Raw genomic sequence first — 11,424 nt, 5'->3', positions numbered from 1 at the left:
TTATCGACAGGCTGTTTTACAAAACAAATGCAAACGTCTGTTGTCACTGTGCTACATAAAAAAGGAGACAAAAATGACCTTGGGAACTACCGACCCATCTCCATATTACCGATATTTTCAAAAGGCTTTGAAAAAATTATTTTTAAAAGAGTTATAAACTTTTGCACCAAATTTCACATAATAACAAAATCGCAATACGGTTTCATGAAGGGCAGGTCGACTGAGACTGCTTTACTAGCCCAAAAAGAAATAATTCTAAAATCTTTTGAAGATAGGAAACTCTGCATTGGAATCTTTATAGATTTTTCCAGGGCCTTTGATCGTCTCTGTCACTACACTTTAATTGAAAAACTAGAAATGTATGGTATTCGTGGCATCCCACTTTCACTCTTGAAATCATATCTTAAGTGCCGATCACAATGTGTAAAAATTAACAATTACTGCTCTTCTCTTCAGCCGATAATCACTGGGGTACCACAAGGTAGCATTTTAGGGCCGCTGCTTTTTAACTTATACATCAACGACATTGTAAAAATTAATGATAAACTTAAATATATAATCTATGCCGATGACACTAGCATTTTCTTCACCGGTAACGATATTAGTGCACTGACTACACTTATCAACACTACATTAGAGAACCTATATGCATGGAGTGAGCAAAATTCATTAGTCATTAACGCATCAAAAACTAAAGCTGTTATTTTTCACTCGCGGATGCAGCTTACTTCTCCACGCGATGCCTTACGCTTAGGTAGCGCGACGATTGAAATTGTAGAGACGGTTAAAACCTTAGGAGTGTTTTTTAATTGTATAATGTCATGGGAACCACAAATTAATAAACTAACAACTAATATTTCCAAATGTGTAGGTATACTTGCACGACTGCGTTCCTTGCTTCCAGTTATAAGATAACACTTTATAACAGCTTGTTTTTATCGCATGTCAGTTATTGTTTTTTGGTATGGGGAAGTACAACAGCAACGAACATTAATAGACTATACAAACTACAGAAAAAAGCGATTAGGCACATTGCTAATGTTGACTACTATGCACATACGGGTGAATTATTTAAGCGGTTTAACATTATCCCAATTCATCAGCTTTACGAGTATTACCTGGCAATAGGATATAAAAAATCCGTGCTCCATAGCAATCGAGCTTTTTTGGATATTTTTCAACTTGAACCATACACTATCCCATACCCTACTCGTCACCAACAACACTGGATCATTCCATTGTGCAGAACACACTTTGGCCGACAAATGCTTCGCTTCACTGTTCCTGTTTTATTAAACAAATTAATTAAGAAAAAGATAATAATTGAAGAATGTGGCATACGTGTTATTAGGGAAGCCCTTTTATCATGAAATCAACGCAATATTGTTTATCACCAACTAAACTTTCAGTGTATATTGGAATTTGTGTTCATGTATTATACTGTATAATTTAACCGTAAAGGAATCTGTATATCTATATTTTCAGTTCATGATGAATCTATGTGTATTACGACTTGTAAATATTAACCCCTTCTTGCTATGAACGAATTTTGTTCGTTTGTCTTCAATGCATTCCATGTATCAGGGAGGCTCGGGTTCCCCTCAAGTGACTTATGTCACTTTTATCCCGAGCCTGCCCTCATCCTTGAGATGAAAAATAAACTTGATTTGATTTGATTTGATTTAGCCAACATCTTGTTCTTTGAATTTCTCGCGCGAGTGCAATGTCGTCATGAATTTCGTGGTAATTTGGCACCCTTCAGGAATCCGAGTCGCTTGTACGGAGGAAAACTTGAGAAGACTTACAGCATTGGATTTCTGCTTACTTCAAAAGCCATGCAGTGCAATTCTTCGGTTACCGAAACATTAGTTGTACGAGCAGACGCTATAATCTGTGACGTCATGAGTATATGACGCGTGAACGTAAAGGTGGCATCGCCACCTCATTTTTCATGCCAGCGTACTTTCCCGCTTATCATGTTTCTACTGAGGGTATAAGGGCAAGCTATTTAATATTCCCGCAGTGTTATCGACCAGCCTGGCTTGATATTACCATCTGTATTGCTCCTGCAACACCTCTTGATGTTATCTCTGTAATGTAATTGAAAATCAAATGACATGACAGGCAGGAAACGTCTGTTGACGCCCGTCAAGCTCGGTAAGAAGTGTCGTGGTGCACGAATGTGCACACGCAGCTGTGCGGGTCCAGCAGAGCACGCACACAACATATGATAAGGATGAGGCTTCACAGCGTTTTTGGGAATCTGCCTTATTTTATTGCGCACTTGATGACTGTCTCCCTTCGTATAACAGAAAAAAGAGAATGAACCAAGACCGCGAACAGCCTCAACACATCTTTCTTCTAATCTTTCTTCACGCACAAGTGACACACGAGAAAAAAAGAAGGAAAAGAAAAAAAAACTAATAAACTCAACAGCATTCTTTCACAAGAAACTATCATCTCTCAGGACAACAACACTCTCGCTGATGACCTTGTACGAGGCAAAAAGAAAAAAAAAAGCAGAAGAAGACATTGCAGCGATCGTCCCTCACAGAAAACCGGAACACTGGCGCGAGCAAGGAATAAGTTGCGGTCCAAGCATGGCAATGCAAATATACGCAGGGAAGCCCCTGGACACTCTCTTGCAGCGGCGAACTCGGAAGAAGGCCCAGCGCGGGCCAGGAGGCTGCATTTTAAGACGTGCGCGCAGCCTGCCGTCTCTCCTCGCGAGGTCCGTTCGATTCGCGCTGCGATCCACGAGCTTTCGGCGTGTCATCTCCGTGCTGGCGCACGAGATCACAACCTCGTGCATGAAGCCTGCACTACCACTTCTACAACCGCGGACGTTGTTCTGCGTCTCTGCGCGCCAACGTCTGCACCGTATCAAACGAATGACCAGGTGCAGCCGTCGCCATGTTGGACTGGTCCAACGAATACTAAAGTGCAGCACCAGTTCAGGGAACGCAGGTGAATCGAACGGACCTTCCAGACGCGCAGCGATCAAGCAGAATGTGCGCAGGCCACAGCGTCAGGAAGAGAGAAGAGGGGAAAAATAAGGGATGAAAGGTACGGGAAGCAAGACAGCTGTAACCGAGAACGAGCGTGGTTACACTCCTCCTCAGTGGACGTCCAAGAAGCTCTAAAACACATTTGTCATGGCAACACAACGAAGACGGCAACAATACAAACACAACGACGCAATTGGAAAGTGAGAGATAAAAGGAAGTGGTCTCCATACTGCTTAGCACCAATAAAACACAAATGAACTTAAAGAAAAAGCAATATTAAATGTTTTCTTCGTAAACGCTTCACAAGCGATATCAGCCATCTATGTCTTTTCCCTCGCCCTGTTAACCGGATGAGAGAGAAAGAGAAATAAAACAGACGGCACGTAATATGTATGCCGGACGCATGCACACGCAAAACATTGACTAGCTGGGGAAATATGCCAACAAGACAGAACACTCCCGTTTGCCATCTCTAAGCAACGAAATAAGGAGAGAGGTGAACCTGCTACATCATGCACGATCAGCAAAAAAAAAACAAAAAAAAAACAGAGAGAGCGAGAGAGAGAGTTCAATGCTCAGTCGATAGTTCGACGAATTCGTCTTTAAAAAACGGGACGATCGAGATTTTAAACATCGGCGAGGCGCTTTAGTCGAATGTCCGCTTTGGCGAAGGCTACCACACATAGACAAAGATGGGAAACCACCCGCTGCTCACAAATCACAAGAATTTTTCGAAGTTTGCAAGTGTGAATGACTAAGTTCGCGATTTCCGGAAACGGTGAAACGACATACGTAACTTCAGTTACGAATGGTACCAGTTCTTTTTCCCTTTTTTGCTTTCCCCAGCTAAGATACCGCATTCGAAATACTACCTTCTTTCGCTTTCACACCGACTGGAAAAATGAAATAAAAGAGGATATAAGCACTTCTCTCCTTACAGTATGTTTTCATTCCAGCCCGCTGCATAAAGTGCACGGTAAAAACTATTGAGCTGACAAGGTACACAACACTGTCGTCCGAGTCAGCAGATTCCCCGAGCAATTCAGGCAAAAAAAAAAAGAGAAAGGAATACGAAATTAGGCAATCACGCAAATGCTACAGAAAGAAATTCGAGGAGCGGCGCGTGCAACCACGCGCTGGACAGCGGCTAGCACAACTCACGCCTGGAACGCCTCCCGGCAGCGTGGGGAACGCAGCGAACGCAAAACAGGCGAAAGTACAGGCAGACGTAGTACGTATCAAGCACATGGACGTATCATTTCCTGGCGACATTATGACTACGTTGCAACTTTCTCGAAGCGAAAGTCCGCCAACTCCAGCCTCAGACAGATAGACGTATACGCGGGTAATGGTGTGGCTACCTCATTCATATGGCTATGAAGGAAAGGAAATAATTTTAAAATAAAGTAATCGTGCGTCGTAGGTTGAGCACAGCTGTCAGATTTTCGGTAAGTGCAATCCCCGCAATACGAATGCAGGAAGGGAGGCGTAATGATGCCCACAGTTAAAAAGGTGTACACGATGTAGGCAGATCTCTCCGTCCATAAGCAAAGTAAGTTTTCCCATACACGACAAAAGGGGAGGTGTATGTGTGTGCGAGGCATACTTCCGTATACAAACACAGAGCACTCCGAGCTTCATTTTCTCACGACGCGTTCTAAATGTTACTTCGTTTCGTCTTTCTTTCAAAGTGTTCTTTAGGTGAAAAGCACGTCGGGGCCCGGAAGGAGTTGAATACACTTCAATCCAAAATATGATTTAGAAATACCCGCAATATATCTCCAGTCCCCGACGGCCTTCCCGCTAAAGATCTAAGAGGAACTCTAGTCACAGCACCACGGCAAAAAAGGTTGCGCGCACTTCGCTCTTGTTTTTTTAAATCTGTCTTTTTTTTTAAGTTTGATTCTCTGTCGCGTTCTCGCATCTTTCATATCTATTTCTTTTTCCCTTACACATCACTGCGGTGGTCTGGGACACTCCTACCGGGGTAATATGAAGAAGGTAGCTGGTCTACGTAGCAACCAAACAAGAAAGACCTGGCTAGAAGACGTGTTGACCGCGCTGGTTATGTAATTGGCAGCTAGTTAGGAAGAGGTTTTAAATACAACAGTGAACGGCACAGTTACGTGCGGTCATCTTGAACCAAGCGCCGCGACATTGTTTTCTCGAAAGCGCCAAGGCTCAGTGAAGCGGTAACTTGTGTCACTTCCATCCTTACAATGCGTTCACCAGTCATAAGGTGGCGCTATGGTCCTGCTGTTTGTCCCAACAGCGCGAAATTCGAACAAAGCATTTAGTGGACAGTTTGGTCGTGGACAGTCCGGTAGAACCAAACATGTTCCGTTTTAAGCAAAATCTAGCACGACCCGGCGAACTCATGAGCGACACTCGAAATACTAAACGCCGCGCGATGACTTTAGGCTAAAAGGCAGAATTTTCGTGAGAAGAAAAATGAAGATAAAGTAACACGAATACCTATTTGTAGCACATGTAACAGCCATTGCACACGGCCACATTTCAGCCATATTTCAAGGCAACTCATTTCTTATCGCAATTGATTCTATGACTGACAATAAGTCGAGAGCTGCGGTTAGTGTTGGAGAAATTCTCGTGCATCACTGACCTAGCAGAAGCTCTAAATGTGCCAACACTTCTGACGCCTGCTGCCTTCTCCTCAACCACCCCGGACGATATGTACCAAGATCGTGCTCTGCAAGAGTGTTCTTCCATATTTCTTTCGCTATTTTAAATTGACAGTGTACTGCAGTCAATATCATGCTGAATAAATGTCAATTTCTCTATTCAGATGACGGAGCATTTCGCTCAGGAATGCTCACGTAGTCCTGACCTTACCTTCGGGTCAGTGAAGGACGTTAAAGTTGTTCGTCCGTTATTTCTGCTTTCAGCAGAAAGCATGTCAGGTTGAAAGCAGCTAAATTTTAAGATGTCCCACATCTGCGATCAGGTTACAATACTCGAAGTTTTAGCATATGCGCAGCGATTCGGAGAGCGAGAAACATCAGGTTGTAGCACAATTGTTTACAACGGTGTACCGGGCAGGCCGTAAATGAGCGTGAAAAATGCATCCTAATCTACGCTTTTGAAATCGACATTGAAAACAAGCCTGGATTTTTCTTTCTTGTAGTGCAAGCAGACACTGATCGAGCAAAACGAGTACGAAAGTCTTCTTGCAGAGCCCGACCACAGATTCACGAAGTGCGTTCCCTTTCCCCTTTTCCTGCATATGGCTTTACTCACAATCACACGCTTAGTCACGACCATACAAAAGAAAAGTATATAGAGAGACAAAAAGAGAAGTTACAGCATAAAGATGCATAGAGAAAGCAACAAAAAACGTAAATCAGCAACGCGGCAAATAAAATTAAGAACCAGAAAGCGAGAGAGCGCTAGAGAGAGAAAAGAAAAAGAAAATGAAGCTAACAGTGTGCCAATGGCTCCGCTGCATTCCCCCTATAACTGTATAGTATGCATCAGCACGTGTAGAAATCCCTGAATGTTGACGGGAGAACGCAGCGGAACGCCGACACACAACACCATAGCATGTATATGTATGCACAATATATTTGGACTTGCAAAAACTTCGCCACACACGCGTATTCACGCTCATTTTCAAAAACCGCAATAAAAGGAAACACGAAAGAAAGAAAAAAATCACGACAGAAATAAGGTCCACCGACGACGAGAGACACCACAAACTGCACACACATAAGAGATAAGAAAGGGAGGAAAGTACAAGCGAGAGAGAATTAAGACATTATAGACGCCAAAAACTATGATAAGGATACTCTTTTTCTTGCATAAAAGAAACACAAAAAAGAAGGAGAAGACACAGAGAAGTATAAAGAGAGGGAGAAAAAAAGCCTCTGCTTTGCGATATTCTCCTCTCAGGCCATTACACAACATAAGTTACCGTTGCACACTTCCCTGCAGTTCAGTCCTTCGGTTAAGACAACAGAAAAAATACCCGCTTTCAACGATGTCGAGCATATTGCGAAATGCTGGTTGTCCGTGTACAATGTACGTGTGCATGAGTGAGTGTGTGAGTGTGAGGTGTGCGTGCCCCCGCTAAATAAAAGCGCGTCCAGTGTGTGCGTGGATTGCGGAGGATGACTGATGTGACATGAGTGGCTCGATTGGCACTGAAAGAAGCAGTGTGCTCTTGCAAGGCGGCATACCCGAACCCCTTTCGAAAGAATTGCGCCACAGGCTATGTAATAAGTATAAACGCGCGCCGACTGCGAAGATGGGCACATAAGCACGCAACGAGACGTTCAACACCGGTCAGGCAAGCAATGGGCATGACACACCACTTTACGGCACGCAGTGACACCGCCAACTTAGATCAGGCCAAGACGCTCTGACCGGCAGACCAGCCGGCTGACTAACCCGCCGGCTGACTAACCCGACGACGTCCACAGGTAAGGCGATCAGCGTTCCTGGGTTTTAAACGACGCCAGAATATAAATGAACTAACCGATGAACTAACTCAGCCCCTAACCGATACTATGCCAAGGTTCTACACAGTGGCAGCCTCTCTAGTAACGAGTTCGGTGATGTGCGGTGAATAAGAGAAATAAAAACGTGGGAGATCAACTCAGAGGAAATTAAGACATAGGAAATAAAACTTTGTTTTAGCATTCCAACATTTAGCTTTCTAACGGAGCGTTGAGCTGAACACTCTCGACAAGGTCTTGAGTAACAAACTTCGTCTTCACATTTTTTTTTTGCGTTTTTCGTCAGGTTAAAATATTTTAGGGAAAACAATCAATATCGCCAGTCGACAGAATAATTTTTTCGGAATTTTTGTCGATTCTCGGACTTATCGCCGTTATATTTTTGAGCGAACCGGAAAATTCTTGAGTCAGCTGAGAGCTGCGAATCCAATCTTGGTACAAGCAGCTTGTGTTAACTTTCAGTGTTCGCTAAGAGAACATGCATGGGCAAAAAGGTGAAAAAGGGGAAATAATAAGCACCGTAACGCCACGCAGTCGGCAACCGATTGGAGCCTCTCGAAAGCTGATTACAAGTAGCCACCAGGCAGAGACACTGACACATTCTTTGTAGTGGGACGCATGTGTAACCAGATGAGAACCCGCATTAAACGATTCGCCAGATCAAAAGGCAAGGCAGAGCTCAGTGCGTGGCGGAGAAGCAATAATTTGGGTTTCACTCCGCAATTACTGGGTACAAGAGTTTGTTCCCTGTGATGAGACATTTGGTACTCGACTTTGGTGTACCAGACAAATAACGTAGGTAGCAAATGTAAAGTTGTTCACCAACAAGAACGAACAAACTGTCCAATTTCAGCACATGTGGACGCAACGAAAATGAAGAAAGCCACACCTGCGCCGTATACTGTCATTGTAGACAACTTGAAGAAATGCACGTTACGCTACGCATCCTGCACAGAATCAGCTCAATAGACCGGATCACATGTAGATTACACAGTGCGCAGTAAAAACGTAAAAACAAGGAAAGAGAGAGAGAAAGAAAAACAGAAAGAAAGAAGATATGGCAGATTGTAGTGATTAAAGTTTGTCTTGTCTCAATGAGCAGACTAGTAGTTAAAGTTCAATCAAGTACGAAGTAGTCACACTCTCACACATGAAAATAGTGTGAACGAACATGGTCTTCATGGTAAATAGCCATCACTAAAAATGCCAAAGTATTCCCACGCCAATGTATGTCTTAGGGTTTGTTACACAAGTGCTTCAGAACGATTCTCACCACTCCTCACGCGTACACTCGTAAATATAATACTAGTAGCTGTTATTTTGACAAGCAGACGTCATTTCTAAAGTTGCACACACATTGTGTATACACATATATATTTCAATTACGTTAACATCTTTTGAGTTTTCTGCTTTCATGTGTTTGATTTCGAGAGGGGTACAACAGGACGACTTGAACTGCGTCCACTTACATGCTTTCTTCTTATGCTCACAGTGCCCAAAAATACCGGCCTGGTATAGACTAGTTCCTCCATACCTCTGGAAGGTGTACCACATTTAACAAATTAAAGAATGCGCATTTACACATTAAATGTGTGATAAAACAGTTTTGAAGGTGCTCTTGGCTCTATGAATGGCTTCAAACTTAATATTAACATTTACATATTTTGCTAAAGATTCGCATAGAAAAAATGTTAAATATTTTTTCAGGCTTTTACACAATCTTAAGAACCTCAAATGCAATAATAATCAGATGCCGATACCAATAACTACTATACATGCTTATAAAGTGAAAGGCAATGAATGTGCAAGATTACATTGCAAGGCTCTCCACCTTGCTATAGCTGGGAACCTATTCTGGACACTGTGTGCACAAGAAATGGGAGTGCCATTGGAAATGCAGTTAAGCCCATAAGTGTACCACAGCCTTCGTTGGGGGGTTTGTCTTGACAGCCATCCCACTAAGACCTATGTACAGGACACAATCAACAATGCAAAGGTGGGAAAACGTTCCTAAATATGAGCCAACAATGTAATACAAAAATCGGACATATTCTTCCTTTGATGCTTTCTCATTTTCCTTCACAGAGAAAAGAACTGTTGCAGCCCAAGCAAGAAATGAAGTAGACAGGGGCAAAATACACGTAAAAACCAGATAAATCTCTATCCAAGATCAACACAACTATATCTGAAACTAACATCAGCCTCAGTGATCAGAAACTGGTATAAAAATGTACATTGTATACATAATATGTCGAAAGGATAAAACACATTATTTTATGTATAATGGCACTGGCAGCTATCCTGTCTATTCGTTTTCCTTTCGAAAGATGTGTGCTTTTCAAAAACCTGAATTTCAGTTTGCCTGCCTTAAGTGCTCACAGAGTAGTAGTCATCAAATGGTATGAATGCCTGGACAGTGTGAGTGAAAAGAGTAAATGGGTGAGATTTTTGGTCCGAATACTTGCAATAGGTAAAATGCAATTTTGAGGTAGAGCGGTAAAAAACAGCAATTACCAGCCTTATCTGAGGTAGCATAATCATGCCTTTTAAACCGGCAGTGCTGCTCAAACATTAAAAAAAATCTAAAAAAAAACAATGTCACCACTATGTAAAAAGGACAATGATAGGATGCACGTACAACAGGCCATAGACAGGTAGAACACATGGATATCTCATTGGATTCCACAGCCTGAGCACAGTTTACACTATTTTACAGACAAGTCGTGAACTCTTCTGCTTTTGCAATATTCCCTGAGTTGCTCACTGCATTTACAGCATCGTACACAGCGTCCATTCAGCCCTCGCCTACACGAAACGCAGGTTTCAGGGCTTCATCACTTGAGTGGGTTTCTTTTCGCAAGTGAAAAGAAAACGAACAAAAAAGTTGTCGAGACCGCACCAGACCCACGCCCCTGAATGCAGTGTTTCTTGAGGTAGGCAGGGGGGGCCGGCAGCAAGGTCCACGATGGGTCTAGCCAGTGGACAACAGTGCCGTTCCAAACAGCGTCCATAGCTCCAACACTTGTGGTCGCAACGCGAGCACGCTTTCGCGTAAAATTAGCTAGAAAAAAAAAAGAACACGCGTCGGGACACTGGGAGGCTGGGGAAGGTTGGGAGGGGGAAAGACGAGGCCGTTCGCGCGTCCACGCGCGCGGGGGCCTTCTGATATGGTAGGAACTGGTGAGGGAGGGGGTGGCGGGGGAAGTAAAAGGCGTTTCACTCCGTCTTGATCAGAGCCGGCGGAGAGTGGGCGTGCGGCGGCAGCGGGAGCGGCCGCGGGGGGTGGGCGGCGGTCGGGGTGGGCGCGTGAGGGGGCGACGGCGTGGACGCGTTGCTCGCGAGCGACGCCGGCGAGTGGAGGGCGCCCAGCGGCGGCAGCGGTGGCGGGCTGCTCAGGTGCAGGCCGGGCGGCGGCGGCGAGGCTCCCGCGGCGGCGCCCCCCGGTGGCGGGTTGATGCGCTTCTCCTTCTGGCGCCGGTTGCAGAACCAGACGCGGACCACCTCCTTCTCCATGGAGAGGCCCTCGGCTAGCACGGCAATCTCCTCCGATGTGGGCTTGGGGTTCTGCACGAATGCCTTCTCGAGCGCCACACGCACGCTCGTCTCGATGCTGGTGCGCTTCTTGCGGCGCCGGCCGATCGACTCCGGTGTGGTGTGGGCGTTGGCGAGGGCAGCCGGGTTGTTCAGCGAGGCGTCCGCGTCCTCGAGCCATCGCTGCAGCAGCGGCTTCAGCTTGCACATGTTCTTGAAGCTCAGGTTGAGCGCCTCGAACCGGGAGATGGTGGTCTGGCTGAAGTCATTGCCGTACAGCTTTCCCATAGCCAGGCCCACATCTCCCTGTGTGAAACCTGCGCGGGTCAAGTGAACCGACGGCTAGAACCTCAGCACGTGCCAGGGCAGGGACACAACATTTAGGCCAAAGTGGCCGTTGCTACCAATGC

General features: G+C 44.8%; 1 protein-coding gene across 13 annotated transcripts in view; it reads right to left on the bottom strand.

Moving 5' to 3' along the window:
* Window positions 1-2,249: 2,249 nt before the first annotated feature.
* Window positions 2,250-11,424, bottom strand: part of LOC139059338 (POU domain protein 2-like) — a 582,494-nt gene continuing 573,319 nt past the window's right edge. For all 13 annotated transcript variants that reach the window (XM_070537613.1, XM_070537619.1, XM_070537621.1 and 10 more), the window contains one exon: window positions 2,250-11,331. In XM_070537613.1, the coding sequence (XP_070393714.1) occupies window positions 10,700-11,331 (632 nt within the window). In that variant the 3' untranslated portion in view covers window positions 2,250-10,699. The remainder of the gene's footprint in view (window positions 11,332-11,424) is intronic.

This window comes from Dermacentor albipictus, chromosome 4, assembly GCF_038994185.2.
Source record: "Dermacentor albipictus isolate Rhodes 1998 colony chromosome 4, USDA_Dalb.pri_finalv2, whole genome shotgun sequence".
Taxonomy (NCBI): Eukaryota; Metazoa; Arthropoda; class Arachnida; order Ixodida; family Ixodidae; genus Dermacentor; species Dermacentor albipictus.
Note: the sequence above shows the minus strand (reverse complement) of the source record. Positions and strands in the feature narration are given on the sequence as shown.